The sequence below is a fragment of the Mobula birostris genome, unplaced genomic scaffold, assembly GCF_030028105.1.
Source record: "Mobula birostris isolate sMobBir1 unplaced genomic scaffold, sMobBir1.hap1 scaffold_1706, whole genome shotgun sequence".
Lineage (NCBI taxonomy): Eukaryota > Metazoa > Chordata > Chondrichthyes > Myliobatiformes > Myliobatidae > Mobula > Mobula birostris.
In genome coordinates, this window is record NW_027274751.1 from 1 (window position 1) to 22,424 (window position 22,424).

The 22,424-nt window shown below is 40.8% G+C and overlaps 1 protein-coding gene across 1 annotated transcript in view; it reads left to right on the forward strand.

The window, feature by feature from the left end:
• Positions 1 to 1,151: 1,151 nt before the first annotated feature.
• The window catches only part of LOC140192579 (PH and SEC7 domain-containing protein 1-like), a gene marked incomplete at its 5' end in the record, with an annotated part of 44,089 nt that continues 22,816 nt past the window's right edge, over positions 1,152 to 22,424 (forward strand). Inside the window, 2 exons of the mRNA XM_072250143.1 lie at positions 1,152 to 1,264; positions 21,267 to 21,325. Coding sequence (XP_072106244.1) covers positions 1,152 to 1,264; positions 21,267 to 21,325 — 172 coding nt within the window. The remainder of the gene's footprint in view (positions 1,265 to 21,266; positions 21,326 to 22,424) is intronic.

Here is a 22,424-nt window from a genome sequence, read left to right on the forward strand (position 1 = left end):
CACGCACCCACCACTCTCTGTGTGAAAAACTTACCCCTGACATCCCCTCTGTACCTACTTCCAAGCGCCTTAAAATTATGCCTCCCTCATGTTAGCCATTTCAGCCCTGGGGAAAAGCCTCTGGCTATCCACACGATCAATGCCTCCCATCATCTTATACACCTCTATCAGGTTTCCTCTCATCCTCTGTCGCTCCAAAGAGAAAAGGCCCAAGTTCACAACCTATTCTCATAAGGCATGCTCGCCAATCCAGGCAACATCCTTGTAAATCTCCTTTGCACCCTTTCAATAGTATCCACATTCTAACTGTAGTGAGGTGACCAGAACTAACAGTGTTATGCTAACAGCTACACCACTGTGTCTAATCTTAGTTTGTGGGGTATCATTAAGTGTCTTTCAGGTTATTTTTGTTCTTTCTTCACTCACCCTGGGAACCTTCCCCTTGCTCTTTCCTTTCAGTACTGTACTGCCCATCATTTCCTTACCTTCTGTTAGCCCGGGTGGATGGGATTGACCTCTTCTGTCAAGAAGTAGCACAACATTTATTCAAAATAGACATGTCAGAAACTGTCTCGATTTGTGTGCTGTCGACTGTAACACCACTACAAAGCTCTTCCTAGCTGCACAGCTGGAGGAGTGTCTCAGTCATCCAACACTCTGTCAGGTTTTTATTGCCTACTTCAGTAATATCTCATTTTATGAGGGAGGGGTCTTCAAGCTGGCTCAATGCACAGTATGATATCTGGGAAAGTGACCCTCTTGTGTCCCTTTGTAAGCAGTGAGAATTTAAAGGGAGCACTCTTATTCAAGTAGCTTTAATTGACACATATGGCAAAGAATTTGATCTTTGCCACTTGTGTTGCTATACCTTAATGAAAAATTCTCAGTTTTATTAATTGTACCTGACTAAACTTGATATCACCTGGGAAACTGCAGGAGGTCACATTGTGGTGAGACTCCAGTACCTAGGTACAAATGGGTTTTAAATCAGCACGACTTGGGGAGAATGCTGCTGAGATTTGACCTTATAACCCTTCCCTTACATAATGACAAAAGTTGCATGTGTTTGGTCTCAGGGGTCCCTGTTCAGACAATCTGTTGTGGGGTTGTCACCCTCTTCTTCTGCTTAATGTCTTTTCGTTCTTTTGCAGAATTTTTTTGAAAGCATTTGCACTAATGGGAGAAACTCAGGAGCGAGAGCGGGTTTTAATTCACTTCTCCAACAGATATTATCAGTGTAACCAGGGCTCTATTCCTTCGCAAGGTAGGTTTAATCCCTAGTGGAGGCATAGTTCTGTGTTATTTTATATTTTTGTGATGTGGCTTTTGGAAGGTATTTATTACCCATCTTTTTTTTGTAATTTATTTTTTATTGAAGTTCATCATCAAACAAACATTTTCATAAGATGTATTTCAGATATTGTACATATATATCATATAATCATATTTGCCACAAATCTCCACATAATATTTATCTGAGACCTATAGAAAAGAGAGGAAAGAAAGAACAAGCGAAAGGAGAAAACTATGTACAAGTAGGGAGTGATTTTTTTTTTAAACAACATATTCATTGATTTGTGAGAATAAAATCAGGTCTATGAGGTGTTATGTATTTGAACCATTTTTCCCAGTATGAATCAAATTGTTCCAACTTATGATTAACAGATGCTATTATCTTCTCCATTTTGTAAATGTCCACTGTAATTTCCATCCATGCGTTTAAAGTTGGGCTCTCCTGTGACAATCATTTTCTGGTAAGAGTCTTTTTACCAGCCACCAGCAGTATATTCATTAAATATTTATCTCTTTTCAACCATTCTTGAAGTAGATACCCAAAATATATGGTCTTACTTTCTAAGGGTATTTCACATTTAAAAATGTCTTGTAGGGCATTGTGTATCCCACTCCAATAGTCTTTGATAACGGGGCAGTCCCAGAAAATATGATAATGGTTTGCATTTTGATTTCCACAATTTCTCCAGCAAACAGGGAGGTTACTATCATAATGGGATTTCTGAGAGGGTGTAATGAAATATCTTATCAAGTTTTTCCATCCAAACTCCCTCCATTTCTGTGAACTGGTACACTTCCATTGATACCTCCATATTATTGTCCATTCTTCCTCAGATATAATTATTCCTTCTTCCTTCTCCCATTTTGTTTTAATGTATGAAGTGGAATGTGTTTTAAGATTTGACAAACCCTTATACACGCTTGAAATGATTCTACTACCATTATCTGAATTATATGCTTTTCTAAATAGCTCTATCAAACATGTACTTGCCTTGGTTACATTTTTAACCCTCCTATTAACATACTGTCGCATCTGTAAATACCGATAAAAGCCTTGTTTTTCTAGTAAGTGTTTGTTTTTAAGCATTTCAAAACTGAACAGTGTTCCTTCTTTCATTATATTGCAAAGAACTGTTATTCCTTTAGCTGTCCAGTCCTTAATTCTAGCAGTTTATTCGGCGTAAAATCCGAGTCATATGCACACCATTTAAGAATTGCAATATCTCCCTCTAGTTTATATTCTCTTATAGTTTTCCATATTTTAAGAATCTCCCTCTAGTTTATATACTCCTATAATAGTTTTCCATATTTTAAGAATCCATTTCATCCATGGATTATCAATAGTATTTATGTACCCTTATAGGTTGTTATCAGCCAAAATTGCCTGTATGGGGATGGGAAGTATCCCCTCCTCAATGTTTTTCCATTGAGCGTCATATGATGGGTTGCACCAACATATCATAGCTCTCCACTGTGCTGTAAAATACTAATCTCTAAGAGAAGGTAAGCCCCATCCCCCCTTTTCCTTGGCTAATAGCAAATTTTAGAGACGAACTCTAGGCCTTTTACTTTGCCATATATATCTTCATAATATTTTGTTCCATTCACTGAATTGGTTTAAATGATCCACATTCCATTTTATCCTTGCCTTCTTTCGGTATAGCTGAGATTATCGCTCCTTCCAGCTGGGTGGCATTTGTTTCTTTTTTAGAGCCCAGTTCAGTGTGGGGAGGAAGACAGGAATTAACTCATTTTTAAACTCTTTATACCACTCTGCTGTATACCCATCTGAACCTGGTGACTTGCTTAATTTAAGCCTACTAATTGCAGCTTTTAGTTCAACTTCAGTTATGTCAGCAGTCATCGTTCTATTTTGTTCTTCACTTAAAGTGGGTAACTCTAGAGAATTCAGGAAAGTGTCAATTTGAGTTATGCCTCCTCCTGGAACTTTGGAATACAGGTGTCCCCCGCTTTTCGAACATTTGCTTTACGAAAACTCACTGTTACGAAAGACCTACATTAGTACCCTATTTAAACGCAAACAACAGGAGTTCTGCAGACGCTGGAAATTCAAGCAACACACATCAAAGTTGCTGGTGAACGCAGCAGGCCAAACAGCATCTGTAGGAAGAGGTGCAGTCGACGTTTCAGGCCGAGACCCTTCATCAGGACTAACTCAGTACCCTATTTTCGCTTTCAGAAGGTGTTTTCACTGTTATGAAAAAAAAATTCAGCGCGCAATAAAAAAATCAGCGTGTGAAAAAATCAACGCGCAATAAAAGGCAGCCTGCCCCGAGCAGCCGCTCTCCCCCAGATTGGGAACTGCTTTGCTTTAACACGTGCCTGTGAGCAGCCGTTTGCAAGTTGAGCTCGTAAGGGTGTTACACTTACGGTAAAACTAGACATAATTAAGCGTTTTGATCGTGGTGAACGAAGTAAGGACAACGTGAGTTTGGCTTGTGGAAGCTGACGAACATGATGTTGAAGAGGTTTTGGCATCCCATGACCAAGAACTGACAGATGAAGAGCTGATGCAATTGGAAGAAAAAAGGATAACAATCAAAACCGAATGAGTAACGATAAAGTACGACTTTAATTTTGAAAGGGTACGTCGGTTTAGGGGACATTTGCAAGATGGTTTGAGTCCTTACAAAGAACTGTGTGATAGAAAAATGCGTGAGGCTCAGCAGTCAAGCAAGCCTTCCACATCAGCCACAGCAGACGATGAACCTTGACCTTCGACATCGAGGCCGGCAGAGATAGAAGAAGATGAGCTGCCTGCTCTAATGGAAACAGGCGACGAGATGACACCCCAGTGTCCCACCACCCCAACACCCAGGCCACGGACAGATACTGTACTGATTTGCAGAGAATGCAAAGGTAGCCGGGAGGCACACAGCACGTCTTCAAGAAAAAAGCCGAAATAAACATGCTAATTAATTAGGTGCCGCCGACACGTAATTGTCGGCCCGGATCAGAGACGACGCAATCGGAAATCGACACTGATCTGGGCCAACAATTACGAGCGGCACCTAATTAATTAGCATGTTTGTTTCGGCTTTTTTCTTAAAGATGTGCTGTGTACCTCCCTGCTACCGCTGGACCCCTGCGTTCTTCGCGGCAATATATCGCTCAGCGGCCTGGAGGGTGGGGGGCCACTGCACCAGCCAACCTGCGACGACTCAGTCTGACACACCATCATCAGTGTGCTCGGAGCTGTTTTCCCAATTCCAGTAAGTGATACTACACTGTACATACATTATTTCTACTTTATATTGGCTGTGTATTTTTACGTGTTATTTGGTATGATTTGACAGCTTCATAGCTTAAAGGTTACTGGAGAGCGCTTGTGCGTGTTTTTGCCAACAGCGCTTGCGTGAGATTTTCTGCCGACGGTGCTTGCGTGAGATTTTCGCTACGGAGAACAGTGCAGTAATGATTGTGGAAAAATATTTCTACCTTATATAGGCTGTGTATTTATCATATCATTCCTGCTTTTACTATGTGTTACTGTTATTTTAGGTTTTATGTGCTGTTTGGCATGATTTGGTAGGTTATTTTTGGGTCTGCGAACGCTCACAAAATTTTCCCCCATATAAATAAATGGTAATTGCTTCTTCGCTTTACGACATTTCGGCTTACGAACCGTTTCATAGGAACTCTCTACCTTTGGATGGCAGGGAAACCTGTATAGAGTTCTGTAAAACACTTCAAAAGCTTCTTGAATTTCACTTAGCTTATTTTTTTAAAATCATTTTTGTTCCTGGATCCCTAATTCTATGAATTGTATTTTTTGCTATCTTTTTCTTCAGTTTCCACGCCAGTATTTTCATAGACTTAGATTCACTTTCATAATGTCTCTGTTTCAGAAACATTAAATTTTTCCTGATTTCTTGCGTAGCCAAACTATTAATTTCATTCCTAATTTTTAAAAATTTCCTCTAATGTATCCTGTGCCAAATTCAATTTGTGTTTTTTTCTAGTTCCTTCAGCTTATTTTTTAATTCCTCTCATGTTTTATTCCTTATTTTTTTTTCTCTTATATGAACATATCGCTATAGTTTTCCCTCTTAAGACAGCTTTCATAGTATCCCATAGAATGGGAGGTGAAACTTCTCCATTATCATTGAATTCTAAGTAAAGACCAATTTCTTTTTTAATTTATTCCTTAAAGTAGGGATCATTGAGTAGACTTGAATTTAGTTTCCAAATAGTATTCTTTGGTTGTATGTCAAAATCAACAGATAAATATGTAAGTGCATGGTCACTTACATCTATTTTCCCAATTCCACAGGTGATTATTTTGTCTTTATCTTTTCCAAATGATGTTATGAAATAGTCTATTCTTGTATATACAGAATGGGGGGCAGAATAATAAGTGTAATCCCTTCTGTCGGGGAAAAGGTCCCTCCATATATGAATTAAACCAACTTCCTCAAAAAGTGTATTAATTCTCTTATGTAAGGATTTTGTTTCATAGGTTTTTCTATTGGAAGAGTCTAATTTTGGTTGTAATTGTAAATTTAAGGCTCCCCCACATATCAGGAGACCTTCTGTTTCCGTTACCATAATATTAGTAACTTTTTGAAAGAAACTAATATCACTTCCTGGGGGTGCGTATATATTCAATAGAGTAACTGAATTTCCATCTATATTACCCCTTTGAAGAATATATCTACCCTCCTTATCTCCCATTTCGAATACTTTTTCAAAATTTAGCTTGCTTGAGATGAGAATAGCAACTCCTCTTCTATGTCCTGATTTATATGAGGAGAAAAACAAATTAGTGAAGCCCATTCTCTTTAGTTTTCCATGCTCATTATCACTTAAGTGAGTTTCCTGTAAATTTACTACATGGGCTTGTTCTTTTTTCATTTTGGGTAGAATTTTTCTGCGTTTGATTGGATTTAACAGCCCATTGACATTAAAAGAAATGAATATTACTTTGTCCTTAACCATATGTATTTATCTGTCAATATATCATTGAAATTAACAGAATAGAACGTAATCGATCTACTCCCTGAACAACTAAGAACCAAGAAACATGAATAATTTAAAAAAAGGCAATGAAGGTGTGATTCCAAGGCTGAGGTCTCTAGTAGATGACCCTGGGTTGAGCTAGAGGAAACGTCTAGCCATGGGGGATAACCCCTCCTCCCTGTGAGTTGGGGGCCCCCCATTACAGTACCCATAAAAGTAAGTGAACAAGTCTATGTCCATTACACAGAAAAGATATCCCTGTGTATTCCACCCATATATATATTCTCATTTAGGTGGGGAAAAAGGAGTGAATGAATGAATAAAAAAAATTGAGTGATATAAAATCCACATTATAATAAGTATTTCTTGAAATAGGTATAGCACCATCTATTTTTGCTTCCGTTTATCTTATCAACACTTTTAAAGTTAGCCAAACGTTATGGCTTTTCTGGAGGGGGTGAGGGCTGTCTTTGGAAAACTCACAGTCTCTTCCTGAAGTTCTCTCGCCCTCCTCCCTTCCCCTGCTTTCTCGGTTCTCTTACTATTTTTTAGATTATGAGAACACTCAGTTCTCTTTTATTGTCATTTAGAAATGTATACATGCATTAAGAAATGATACAATGTTTCTCCAGAGTGATATCACAGAAAACAGGACAAACCAAGGACTAATACTGACAGAACCACGTAATTATAACATATAGTTCCAGCAGTGCAAAGCAATACCATAATTTGATGAAGAACAAACCATGGGCATGGTAAATAAAGTCTCAAAAGTCCCCGAGTCGATCGACTCCTGAGTCCCCAATAGCAGGCGGCAAAAGGGAGAAACTCCCTGCCATAAACCTCCAGGCACCGTCAACTTGCCGATGCCTTGGAAGCAGCCGACCACAACCGACACTGAGTCCATTCGTCCGAAAACTTCGAGCCTCCGACCAGCCCCTCCGATACAGCCTCCTGAGCACCATCCTCTGCCAAGCGCCTTCGACCTCGCCCTGGCTGCTGAAACAAGCAAAGCTGAGGATTTCGGGGCCTCCTGCTCCTGAGATTCCAGTTACCACACAGTAGCAGCGGCAGCGAAGTGGGCACTTCAGAAGTTTTCCAGATGTTCGTCTGTACTCTCACGTCCGTCTCCACCAAATCAGAATTGTGCACAGTCCCCTACCTGACAGATAACAGACATCACCACCGAAGTGGCTGCGCGCGCTGCCATTGCGTCGCCATCTTCTCCTCATTTCCCAAGCAGTCCGGGATAATTGCTCAGCCAGGCTTTCCCTCGCTTTGATCACGCTGACGGGCAGCCCTCTGTTCCTCATGTCTGTAGTCGCCTCTTCCACTGTCTGATACAGGTGCATGCCATCCTCATAAAACACCTGCAGTTTAGCAGGGTACGGAGTTTGGAATCTAATCTTTCCTTGCTTTAATATTCGCTTTACTGCAGAGTATTCTTTATGTTTCTGCAGGATCACCGGGGGGGTAATCTTGATCGAAATATATTAATTTCCCATCCAAAAGCCCCCTCTTCTTACCCCAAGCCTTTTGTAGAATCTCTGCCTTGGTATTGTATCGAAGGAATCTAATTACTATTGAGCGTGGCTTATCTTCTCTGTCTCCAGTGAGCCTCGGGACGAGCGCATGATGCGCCCTCTCAATTTCAAGCTCCATAGTGGAGGCAATCTGTAGCGCATCCTGTAGCAACTTTCCTACAAACTCCAATATAGACAAACCTTCCGCTCCTTCAGGAACATTGTATATCCTGATATTTTTCCGTCGTGATCTTCCCTCCTGGTCAGTCAGTTTACTTTCTTGTTGATTTAATATTTTTATTGTCTTACTTAGTATCTGTTCCACGTTTTGCACGCGATCTTCCAACTTCTCAATTCGAGTCTCTGCCACTGCTGTTTTTTGATTGATGTTGGCGAGCTCTGACTTGATATCACAAGATCACAAGACAAAGGAGCAGAAGTAGGCCATTCGGCCCCTTGAGTCTGCTCCGCAGCTCCCCCATGAGCTAAACTATTCACCCATCTAGTTCCAATTTCCAGCTTTTTCCCCATATCCCTTGATACCCTGACTAATTAGATATCATTGAGTTGCTGTTTTATATCATTTTGGAATCCCCGTATCTCTTCCAGAATTTCTATCATGTGTCGCTTCACCTGAATGAGGCCCATTGTCAGCCTCGCTAGCTCGCGTTAGGGTAGGAGAGCCACGCGTTGTACCTCTCTCTTCCATAGGTTCCGCAGTGATGCTTTTTTTTATCTCCATTCTTTTTCCCCATTCTTGCCCCCTTTATTAATTCAGATATTTTCGAAAGATCTTATATTTGATGGATTAAGGGGGCAATATATGCATTTTTCCGGAGGAGTTATTGATTTAAGCTGCCATTCTGGACGATGATGTCACCGGAACCTTATTACCCATGTCTAATTACCTTTGGTAGTGTTGACCTCACACCTTGAACTTCAACAGTCGAAGGGTGAAGGTACTTGAACATTCTATGGTAGGGTGGGAGCTCTGGGCTTTAGACCCAGTAATGGTGAGGGAAGAGCAATATATTTGAAAGATCTTAGGAGTGTGAATTAGATGACAAATTTGGTGCTACCAGGTCATTCTGACTAGTTTAGTGTTATTCTCTTTGAACATTAGGGCTGTGGTAGAATTGAATGGCTTGCTAGAGCATTTCCATAAGAACATAAAATATAGGAGCAGAATTAGGCCAGTCAGCCCATTGAGTCCACTCTGCCATTCCATCATGGCTGATCCATCTCCTTCTCAGCCCCAATCTTCCGTCTTCTCCCTGTATTCCTTTATGCCCTGACTAATCAAGAATCTATGCCTTAAATATACCGAAGGACTTGATGACTTGGCCTCCACAGCCAGCTGTGCTAAGGAATTCCACAGATTCATCACACTCTGTCTAAAGAAATTCCTGCTCATTTCTGTTCTAAGTGGATGTCCCTCTATTCTCAGGCTGTGTCCTTTGCTCTTAGACTCCCCCACAATAGGAAATATCCTATCAAAATCTACTCTATCGAGGCCTTTCAACATTGATAGGTTTCATTGAGATACTGCCCGCCCCCCCCCCATTCTTCTGAATTCCAATGAATACCGTCCCAGAGCCATCAAATGCTCCAATTTTGGAAACATTTTTGTAAACCTCCTTTGAACCTTCTCCAGAGTCAGCACAGCCTTTCTTAGATAAGGGGCCCAAAACTGCTCACTATACTCCAAATGAGGCCTCACGAGTACCTTATAAAGCCGTAACATTACATCCTTGCTTTTTTATTCTAATCCTCTCAGAATGAATGTTAACATTGCAGTTGCTTTCCTCACTACCAACTCGACCTTCAAATGAACCTTTAGGGAATCCTGAAGAAGGATTCCCTAGTCCCCTTGTGCTTCAGATTTTTGAATTTTCTTTCCATTTAGAAAATAATCTATACTTTTATTTATTCTACCAAAGTGCATGACCATGCGCTTCCTGACTCATTTTGAAACTGTATTTCATCTGCCACTTCTTTACCCATTCTCCTAATCTACTTAAGTCCTCGGTAGCCTCTCTGCTTTCTCAACACAATGTGCCCCTTCACCTATGTCTTCACACTTGACCACAAAGCCATCAATTCCTTCATCCAAATCATTGACATATATTGTAAAAAGAAGTGGTCCCAGCACAGACCACTGGTCACCGGCTGTCGACCAGAAAAGCCTCCCTTTATTCCCACTCTTTGCCTCCTGCTCTATCCATGCTAGTGTCTTACCCAGCCTTTCTCAACCTTTTTTTGCCTTGGAGGAACTCTTGAAATAATTTTCAGGTCTCAGGGAACCCCTGCATAAAAATTATTGTATTTACAGCTCACAGTACATTAGCGAGATCAGTAAATTGTAGATATAATAATCCAAAAATAATTTGTCAATGCTGTTTTGTGTAGAGAATGAATTTTTAGCCTACCTTTCTTGGAAAAAAAAACAGGTAGTTAAGCTTAGCTTACCTTTCTTGAAATTAATCTCTTTCTTTCCCTTTCATAAACTTGAAAACCTCATAAGGCACACATAATAAACTTCTGTTAAATAACTGGCTTAAGCCAAAAGGGGATTTAATTTTTCTAAAGATTGGCTCGGTAGATTTAATTTAATAAAGGTTGCAAATTAATTAACGCTATCTACAATATGAAAATTCATTGACGATCTTGAATAGTAAAATTACTAAAAACCATAAGACAAAGCAATATATATATATATATATATATATATGCTTATCCTCAGATGCAATTCTATACAAGACTTTGTAAAAACATTTTCTTACTAAGTAACATGATCAGGCTCAAATATAGACCTAGCACGTGAAACCCATACTTGATTTCTGCTGCACAAATACTTGATGCTGGGTCAAACTAGAGATAAGCAGACATGATCTCACCTCAACTTTTAACTAAAACAAAATGATTTCTATCCTTGCTCTTGATGCTTGTTAAACAAGGAAAATCTTGCTCACACATGTAAAAAGTTGAAAACTGCATCAAAATGTTCATTGCTATCCTATGAATGGCAGGATACTCTTTTTTTCACAGAAATCCAGAGGAGGTCAGTAAATCGCATCTTGGTGTGCTTGTCCTGGTTTTCACACAGTTTTTCAAACATTCTTGAGTGAATTGGTCTTTGTTTAATAAAGTTAACCATTTTTTGTAGCATCTTTCAGAACTGTTTTCATTTCATCTCCAAGAATTTTTGACATTGGAACGCCTGTTGAGAAACCTTGAATTCTTAACCTGTAATATGTTGGGCTGTTAACCTGTTAAGCAGCACCATGCGTGGTACCTTGTCAGAGGCCTTCTGAAAATCTAAGTACATAACATCCACTGATGCTCCTTTGTCTATCCTGGTTAATACTTCTTCAAAGACTTCCAACAGATTTGTCAGGCAAGACTCCCTTAAGGAAACCATGCTGAATTTGGCTAACTTTATCATGTGCCTCCAAGTACCCTGAAACCACATCCTTAACAGTTGACTCCAGTATCAACCCAACCCCTGAGGTCAGACTAAATGGCCTGTAATTTCCTTTTTTCTGCCTTTCTCCCTTCTTGAAGAGTGGAGTGACATTTGCAATTCTCTGGTCCTCTGAAACCATGCTAGAATCCATTGAAATTTGAAATATTACTAATGACTTCATCTATATACTACTAAAACTCTCATGCTCTGTTTGTCTGTTTGTGACCTCCAATTAGCGCAAACGGTGCATTACAGCGGCACTATTTTTGGCTAAATTGACTTAAAATGTGCTAACTTACAGAATGCAGGCAAAGTTCAGGGTTATATATTTGTATAAAATTGCTCACTCACCAAAATCAACAGCCCTGCTTTCATCTGAGAGCCGATGTCAGCCATGATGGAAACCGCGACGCGACACCGCGATGCATGCGTACGGCCAGCCTCAGAAGCGACTCACGATGCTCACAGCAGCGACACCAACCGGAGCAAAAGGGCAGGGCAGCTCTATTTTGAGTGGTCATATTCTGCTAATCACCATCAGCATGTGCAGGATTGGGACAGATCTAACCGCCACCTATCAATAAGAGATAATTAAATGTTATTGTAATGATGTACATCGAGACACCAATAAAACCGTTTGCTGCAGTCAAAGGACAGCGGTGACTATATCACGTCCATTTAGGAGAGTGCTAACCACATCATCAAGAATAATGAGCATCCTTTGGTGTCAGTGCTTTGTATCTTCTATCCATCATTAGGGTAAAAGAAATGGTCAGCCTAATTATGCCGCATGGAAAAGGAAGGGGGACATTATGGTCAAGGGATGACGTCAAACATTGTCGGGAAGTGGCAAGGAGAGGGAGAGAACAAGAATCGGATGAGGCCAGGGCCGCATGACTCCATGATCAAAGAGTCAGGACAAAAAAGGATGAGAGAAGAAGAGACAGAGGAGGAGAAGTATGCATGTCTCCAAAATGACAACAACTGGCATTGAAGGAGGAGAGACGAAGAGACAAAGGAGCTGAGAAATGTACGTCTCCAGGATCAGAGACAAACAACAAACAGCAGAAGAGATGAAGAGGCGGGGATGAAAGGGCTGCATGTCTCCAGAATGACAAAAACAGGCACAGAAGGTGCAGAGAGGAAGAGACAAAGGAGCTGAGAAATGCACGTCTCCAAGATCAGAGACAAAGAATAAACAGCTGAAGAAAGCACTGCACGTCTCCAGAATGACAATGAGAGACGCAAGGGTGGCAGATCAACCAGAAATGATGCCATCAAAAGTGTCCTTCATTAAACGAGGAAGAGCTATATTTGCCTTGCTACGCGTCGTTCTTCTTTAATAAACTGAGGTTTTCTTCTTCAATTTCCAAAGCAAAGCGATACCAATAGCATTCAGGAAAATTTAATGTTCATTCTGGTCACATCAGACTGCATAGAAACATAGAAAATAGGTGCAGGAGTAGGCCATTCGACCCTTTGAGCCTGCACCGCAATTCAGTATGATCATGGCTGATCATCCAACTCAGAACCCTGTACCAGCCTTCCCTCCATACTCCCTGATCCCTTTAGCCATAAGGGCCATATCTAACTCCCTCTTAAATATAGCCAATGAACTGGCCTCAGCTGTTTCCTGTGGCAGAGAATCCCACAGATTTACCACTCTCTGTGTGAAGAAGTTTTTCCTAATCTCGGTCCTAAAAGGCTTCCCCTTTATCCTCAAACTGTGACCTCTCGTTCTGGACTTCCCGAACATTGGGAACAATCTTCCTGCATCTAGCCTGTCCAATCCCTTTAGGATTTTATACATTTCAATAAGATCCCCCCCTCAATCTTCTAAATTCCAACGAGTATAAGCCTAGTCAATCCAGTCTTTCATCATATGAAAGTCCTGCCATCCCAGGAATCAATCTGGTGAACCTTCTTTGTACTCCCTCTATGGCAAGAATGTCTTTCCTCAGATTAGGGGACCAAAACTGCACACAATACTCCAGGTGCGGTCTCACCAAGGCCTTGTACAACTGCAGTAGTACCTCCCTGCTCCTGTACTCGAATCCTCTTGCTATACCCTTCTGTCAAAGGGTGCCCCAACGATTCACCCCATTATCTCGTAATTACTAATTTTTGCTGTATTATATGCCCTCTGATTGGCTTTGACTTCTCTTGTCAGCCACAGTTGCATCATCCTGCCTTTAAAATACTTCTTCTTTGAGATGTATCTATCCTGCACTTTCCAAATTGCTTCCAGAAACACTAGCCATTCCTGCTGTGCCATCATCCCTGCCAGTGTTCTTTTCCAATCAGTTTTGGCCGGCTCCTCATATCTCTGTAATTCCCTTTATTCCACCGTAATACTGATACACCTGACTTTAGCTTCTCCTCTTCAAATTGCAAGGTGAATTCTATCATATTATGATCACTCTTTCCTCGGGGTTCCTTTACCTTAAGGTCCTTAATCAAATCTGGTTCATTGCACAACACCCAATCCTGTATAGCTGACTCCTTAGTGGGTTCTACCATGAGCTGCTGTAAAAAAGCTATTTTATAGGCATTCTAGAAATTCCCCCTCTTGGCATCCAGCACCAACCTGATTTTCTCAATCTACGTGCATATTGAAATCCCCCATGACTATTGCAACATTACCCTTTTAGCATGCATTTTCTACCTCCTGTTGTCATTTGTAAACCAAATCTTTGTTACTGTTTGGAGGTCTGCATATAACTCCCATCAGGGTCTTTTTACCTTTGCAGTTTCTTAGCTCGGCCCATAACGAGTCTATATCTTCCAATCCTACGTCACTTCTTATGTCAATTCATTTTTTTTACCAATAGAACCACCCCACCTCCTCTGCCTCTCTCCCTGTCTTTTTGATACAATGTGTTTCCTTGGACGTTAAGCTGCCAGCTATAATATTCTTTTTCAGCCACAATTCAGTGATGTCCACCACGTCATACATGCCAATCTGTAACTGTGCTAGTTCATCTACCTAATTTCATACATAGTGTGCATTCAGATATAACAACTAAAGTCCTGCATTCAGTACCCTTTTAACTTTTTTCCCCTTTTACATTGCAACTCATCTCATTAACTGCAATTTTGCCCTATTATCAGTTTGTCCTTGCTGGCAGCCTCACTACACACTGCCTCTGTTTGTAAACCAATTGGCCCATCCTGAGCCCTATCACTCTGATACCCATTCCCCTGCCAAATTAGTCTAAACCCTCCTGAACAGCTCTAGCTAATCTGCCCGCAAGGATACTGGCTCCCCTTGGGGTCAGTTGCAACCCGTCCCTTTTGTACAGGTTGTACCTCCCCCAGAAGGGATCCCAATGCTCCAGAAATCCAAACGCCTGCCCCCTGCCCCAGTTCATCAGCCATGCATTCATCTGTCAATTCCTCCTATTCTTACCACCCTGGAGGTCCTGCTTCTCAGCTTTCTACCTAGCTCTTTATCTTCTCTCTTCAGGACCGTCTCACCTTTTCTAGCTACGCCATTGGTGCCAATATGCACCAAGGCTTCTGCCTACTCACTTTCCCCCTTTAGAACGCCATGGACCTGATTCAAGATATCCCCAACCCTTGCACCAGGGAGGCAACATGCTATCCGACTGTCTCTATCAGGTCCACAGAATCTTGTCTCTGCTCCTCTGACTATGGAATCTGCTGTCCTCTTCACCTCTCTTCTGAGCTAGTCATTCCAACTTTCCCCGGTAGGTTGTCCCCCTCAACAGTATCCAAAGTGGTATACTTATCAAAGAACAGCTACAGGGGTACTCTGCACTGGCTGCCCATTTCCCTTATTTCTCCTGACAGTCACCCATTTACCTGCCTCCTGCAACCTAGGGGTGACTACCTCCTTGAAGCTCCTGTCTATCTTTTCCTCAGTCTCCTATATGAGTCGAAGCTCATCAGGCTGCAGCTCTAGTTCCTTAACTCATTCTCTGAGGATCTGCGGCTCAATGCACCAGGTACAGATGTGGTTATCCATTAGGCTGGAGGTCTCCCAGAATTCCCACATCTCACACACATAACAGAACACAACCTCTGGAGCCATTCTCACTGTGCCCTAACAGATGAGGAATGAAAAGTAAAGAAGAAAAAAGAAACCTACCAGATACTTGTCAAAGCCTGATGAGCCAAAGCCGCTCCAACACTTGCCCACTCACACTATCTCAGGGATTGGTTAAGAATCAACAAAATTACAGTTAGTCTGAGGTCTAATTATTGGCCAGATTGGGTAAGAATGGAGCATTTCCACACCTTGCAAGATGGTACTGAACCCAAATGGATAGTTTGGTGGTAGGCTCAGCTTTATTTAATCATCCAGCTGTCTTAGTGAAATTTGAGCTTGAGTTTCTGGATTGTTATTGCAGACAAAGTGAATGTCTACAAATAAAGCTTCAATGATCCACCATCTGAATTTTCCTGATAGTTTAGCAACCACTATGTAATGCTCTGCCGCATACCCTCTCAACCAGCCGGAGCCCTAGTTCTCCCTTTCTTCACATACTCACATGCTTCACTGAAGCAAGTGTTATCCCATTGTGTAACATTTTAAAAAGTGAATTCAAATGTGTTGATGCATTGATTGATGGCAGGGGACATCCAATAATCTAGGAAGTATAACAGTCTAGCACCACCAAAGTGCTGTTGCTATTGGCTTATCAGAGCTTTACAGGAAAAAATATTAGCCACTGGGATAATATAACATGTGTTTTTCAGCACTCCCAGCATAATGCCTTTAAGATCCAATTCTGCCAAAGGTTTGTCAAATTTTACTTGTTAAATTTTGATACTACATCTATGAGTTTTTAATTTATTATAATCATTGGTATTTCAGAACTTCTGCTAAATAACTACTTTAAAGACTTCACTGTAGTGTTAGTCTTAATCTGGGTCTGCAATGCAGAACTGTAGTAAATCTATGCATTCCTTAATGGCTATGTGTCTTTGACCTGGCTGTCACTACCACACACTTTCCAACCTCTGTTATTCCACTTCTTGTCAATCTGATTGAAGAACTCTCGATCCTTGAGTAACCCTGATAGATACTTCTACTCTGTGTACAGGTCAACCTTCACTAATCCGGCACCACTGGGACATGAGGAGTGCCAGAATAGTGAAAATGCCGAATTACAGAATGATCACATTAAGCATAATCAGTGCCGGATTATCGAAAGAACCAGATTATAGGTAGCCGGATTAGTGAAGGTCGACCTGTAGTTGTTTTTCTCTGAGCATCATTATCTTGTTGTGGTGGAGGAGACTTGTGAGTTTCTGAGATCCCAAGCGCAATGCTGTCTGGAGCTTAGCTCCTGGTCGAGTCACCTATGGTAGTAAGGTTAAGCGAGAGGTTCCAGACGAAGAGCGATCCAACCAAGACCTCAGCAGTGGAGCTGGTGGAAGATAATGACACCTCACAACAGCAGTGGAGATGGAGGAAGACTGCAGCAGTGAAGGATCCTCAGTCATATTGGATGTCATGCCACTGGCTACTGACTGTGATTTGTCAAGGACTGTGTGATGGCTACCCCCCACGTTAAGCTTAGTCACACACAGACATTCTCCATTAAGAGAGTAACCCCTTTGGAGAACAGCGTATTCAATTTGAGTGATCACACTTCTAGTTATTTTCCTTTGGAGCAATGAAAATAGTTTTACATTAGTTTTATTTTTTTCTTGGAATGTAATACTATAGCTACTGTTTTATTTTAAGGAAATAAATATTAAATGGCTCACCTACTTGCAAAGAAATGGAATAAAATGTTTCATCAACAGCAGAATTTCCATTATTCAAACCAGTCAGAAACTCTGCTTCTCTAACCTGTTGCATTATGTTCTCAGTGGCCTTGCCTATCAAAAGCAGGTTGAACCCACTAATATTCTGTTCCCTGTAGTTCAGCAGAACCTAAAGATCTTCTCTTCCAGTTGATTGTATGTTCAACAGGTTTACATCTTGGTATTTTAATTCTGAGAATCAATGAATAATAGGAAGCTGACAAGAAAAAAAAACTACTGAGGCATGAAGGAAAGGAATTTGACGTCATTTGATATTAAAATGGTTTAAATTCCATGACTGTTGTATGACTAGGATACTGAAGGTATTTTCACAAAATGGACAGCATGATTCTATGGAATATTGCAATATTTGATCACTTAACTGGAAACTAGTGTGTTAGGAAACAGTACATGAGTCCATTGGACTGAGATGCATAATCAGTGTGGCATGCTTTTGGGTGCCTGGTTCCAAGTCTTCACACTACTGGCTATATTCCTTTCCTTGTGTGCTTTGAATATATAGTAATTAATCAAGCATGTCGCCACCCATAAGATATAGGAGCAGAGTTAGGCCATTTAACCCATCAAGTCTGTTCCACCATTGCATCATGGCTGATCCAGTTTTCCTCTCAGCCTCAATCTCTTGCCTTCTCCCTGTATCCTTTCATGCCCTGACCAATCAAGAATCTGTCAACTTCTGCCTTAAATATTCATAAAGATTTGGCCTCCACTGCAGACTGTGGCAAAGAATTCTGCATATTTACCACTCTCTGGCTAAAGAAATTCCTGCTTATCTCAGTTCTAAAAGGATGGCCCTCTATTCTGAGGCTGTGTCCTCTGGTCTCAAACTCTCCCACCATAGGAAACATCCTCTTTATCCCCACTCTATCAAGGCATTTCACCATTTAATAGGTTTCAATGAGGTCATCCCTCATTCTTTTGAATTATAGTGAATACAGACCCAGAGGCATCAAACACTCCTCATACGACAAGCCATTCAATTCTGGAATCATTTTTTTGTGAACCTTCTTTGAGCTCTCTCCAGTTTTAGCACATCCTTTCTAAGATAAGGGGCCCAAAACTGCTCACCGTACTTCAAGTGAGGCCTCACCAGTACTTTATAAAGTGTCAACATTGCATCCTTGCTTTTATATTCTAGTCCTCCTGAAATGAATGCTAACATTGCATTTGCCTTCTTCACCAGAGACTCAACCTCCAAACTAACCTTTAGAGAATCGTGCACTAGGTCTTTCAAATCCCTTTGCACCTCATTTTTTTTTTGTATTTTCTCTCCATTTAGGAAATAGTCAACCCTTTCATTTCTTCTACCAAAGTACATGACGATACACTTCCTGACACTATTCCACCTGCCATCTCTTTGCCCATTCTCCTCATCTGTCTAAGTCCTTCTGTAGCTTTCTACTTCCTCAAAACTACCTGCTCCTCCACCTATCTTCATATTATCTACAAACTTTGCAACAAAGCAGCATGCCACCATTTGATGGTAGGTAGACTCTGAACACATCAAATCTCTCAGTTTTGAAGAACTTGGTTGTTTCCAAAAGGGAAGTCCTGAATATCTGCCTTTCTTCCTGGTCTGATTTTAATGTCAGTGATTAACATTCGGTTATAAGAATCCTGTCACTTGGTGGTTGATCTTTCAAAAGTCAATTTAAAAAAAAGGCAATAGATTCTAGCATGGTTCCGGAGGACTGGAAGATTGCAAATGTCACTCCGCTATTTAAGAAGGGGGCAAGGAAGCCAAAAGGAAATTATAGACCTGTTAGCTTGACATTGGTGGTTGGGAAGTTGTTGGAGTCGATTGTCAAGGATGAGGTTACAGAGTACCTGGAGGCATATGACAAGATAGGCAGAACTCAGCATGGTTTCCTTAAAGGAAAATCCTGCCTGATACACCTATTGCAATTTTTTGAGGAAATTACAAGTCAAGGGAGATGCAGTGGATGTTGTGTATTTGGATTTTCAGAAGGCCTTTGACAAGGTGCCGCACATGAGGCTGCTAAACAAGATAAGAGCCCATGGAATTATGGGAAAGTTACATACGTGGATAGAGCGTTGGCTGATTGGCAGGAAACAGAGAGTGGAAATAAAGGGATCCTATTCTGGTTGGCTGCCGGTTACCAGTGGTGTTCCACAGAGGTCCGTGTTGGGGCCGCTTCTTTTTACATTGTACATCAACGATTTGGATTATAGAATAGATGGCTTTGTGCCTAAGTTTGCTGATGATACAAAGATAGCTGGAGGGGCCGGTAGTGCTGAGGAAACAGAGAGTCTGCAGAGAGACTTGGATAGATTGGGAGAATGGGCAAAGAAGTGGCAAATGAAATACAATGTTGGAACAGTGTATGATTACACACTTTGGTAGAAGAAATAAACAGGCAGGCTATTATTTAAATGGGGAGAGAATTCAAAGTTCTGAGTTGCAATGGGACTTGGGAGTCCTCATGCAGGATACCCTTAAGGTTAACCTCCAGGTTGAGTTGGTGGTGAAGAATGCGAATGCAATGTTGGCATTCATTTCTAGAGGAATAGAGTATAGGAGCAGGGATGTGATGTTGAGGCTCTATAAGGCGCTGGTGAGACCTCACTTGGAGTACTGTGTGCAGTTCTGGGCTCCTTGTTTAAGAAAGGATGTACTGACGTTGGAGAGGGTACAGAGAAGATTCACTAGAATGGTTCCGGGAATGAGAGGGTTAACATATGAGGAACGTTTGACCGCTCTTGGACTGTACTCCTTGGAGTATGAGGGGGGATTTCATATAAACATTTTGAATGTTGAAAGGCATGGACAGAGTGGTTGTGGCAAAGTTGTTTCCCATGGTGGGGGAGTCTAGTATGAGAAAGCATGACTTAAGGATTGAAGGGCACCCACAGAACAGAGATGCGAAGAAATTTTTTTTAGCCAGAGGGTGGTGAATCTGTGGAATTTGTTGCCACGGGCAGCAGTGGAGGCCAAGTCATTGGGTGTATTTAAGGCAGAGATTGACAGGTATCTGAGTAGCCAGGGCATCAAAGGTTATGGTGAGAAGAGGGGGGAGTGGGACTAAATAGGAGAATGGATCAGCACATGATAAAATGGTGGAGCAGACTCGATGGGCCGAATGGCTGACTTCTGCTCCTTTGTCTTAACGTCATGCTTTTGGAGCCAGCATAGCATGCCACAACTTATTAACCCCTACTAAACCATGTGGGTTTTGAATGTGGGAGGAAACAAGAGCACCCAGAGGAGAAACACTCACTCTCTTTGTAACCCACATGGTCATGCAGAGAACATACAACTCCTTGCAGACAGTGGTAAGAATTGATCCTCGATCTTCCCCACTCGGACGCTGGCACTATAAAGCATTACACCATCTGCTAAATGTTGATATTTTGGATCAAAACTCTGCAGGAGTTTGACACAAATTGTCAACAGTTCCTTTTCTCTCACAGATGCTGCTTGGCCTGCTGATATCTTCCAGTAGATTGTAAGCTGCTCCTATTTAAGTGAAAAATATGTGCAAAATCCAGATAATTCTGACCTCATTATTTCCTATTGCTGCACAATATTTAACTCTTACATAAAATGGATTAGTGAATTAAATTTACTTGGTACTGCTGATTGAGCTCATTTGATTGCATTAATTAAAGCTTCTTGTCTTGCTGCAAAAATATTGTAGTTCAGTTATTAATCTTCTAGCATTGAAAAAAATTAGAAGTATGTTTTAACTTATTTTCCAAATGACTGTTTCTACCTAATTGGGAATCTCTCAATAAACGAATTAAATTTGGACTTGCGTAAGTGGTTTGATTGGTATTCATGAGCCATGCAGTTGAGGTTTGCTCTCCCTGGAAAAGTTCCAAGATTGTGTCAGTGGCTTCCTCGTCAGGTATTGGTTGATCTCAACCCCAAAATACTGCACTTTCTACTTTCTCTGATCTGACCCAGAGGACACAGGATAAAAGGGGGGTGGGGAGTGGCAAAGAAGATAAAATTCATGGGCCAACAGCAGCTGTAAGCCAATTGATATTGCAAATGGCGGAATTTCTGCACTGATTCATTTTAGACAATTTAGTTGGTAATGTTGGGTAATTAAGTGTTCCGTAAACATTGTCTCAACTCTGTAGTTGGAGCTGGCATGTTGACATGTTCACACAAACATGATTTGTCAGGACTGCTTTGCTACTAAGTGAACACTTACATAAACCTTTCTGCCCTTTTACAGATGGGGTCCATTGCCTTACTTGTGCACTGATGCTGTTGAATACTGATCTTCATGGCCATGTAAGTATTAAGATCCAAGAATTTATATACAATATAAATTGATATGCTTAAATGGAAAAGGAAATTAGTTTCTATTATGGCATGACTTTATATACTGTTCACTGCCTTAAATTCAGTTCCATGATTTGCGAATGGAAGTGAAAGATATTTGATGATATTAAGTGCACACAAGCTGTTACCTATTAGGATTAATGATTTCCTAACTTGATTCAAGTATGTAGTCTATATTTGGTATGCAGTCTTCATGTTTATCTTTGCTAAATTGATTCAAATTGCTTTGCCATCGTTGGTCATCATAATATTTCCTCAGCTTTTCCAGTTTAATTTACAGTTTACGGCAGTGGCACACTTGTTTATTCATTCTGGCTCAAACACATCAGCACAGTTATCTGAGAATATTGTTAATAAAATGAATTTCTGTTCCAGTTGACTGATTCAGATTGAAAGTCATTGCTGTCTATCCACTTTTGTCTTTGCTTGACTTAATAACATCAATAGTTTTGCACTTTTTTATTTCATAAACCACTCATTCCTATGATTGGAGAATGAATTTTTCCTGCTGTTCTGGGGTCATAGAGACTTTGCTCACCCATATGAATAACCCTTGTTTCCAGAACTTCTAATTTTTTGTGTATTGCTTACATCTGGAACAGACACTGTTGATAAACAATATGGCTGATTTCTCTGCATGGAATACATATTATAAACACTATGTTATTCCTTGTTTTTTATAAAAGGCTATTAACTCTTTTGAACTTGTGCAATCTTTACATTCTCTGCACAATTAGCTCCTGTACAATGCATAACACCACAGTGTTACAGGGTGACCAATGGCAATACATTTGTCATTGCTTGATGTAAATAACTGTATTACTACAGGGAGAAATGGGGCAAGTGTGCATAAGGTTTAGATTACCCTTATTATTAATGGCTGATCTGTGCTCTTGCTGATTCGCTTTCGAGTTTTGACCTTGGATCAAATAGGAAACAAGATTTTCAGTAAATTGATAGAAATTGCGGTCCCTTGTCAACAATTTTGTAAATTCAATTTACTCCAAATGTTTTAAGCTCTGTTGCCCATTTGGAAATGTGTCAATCA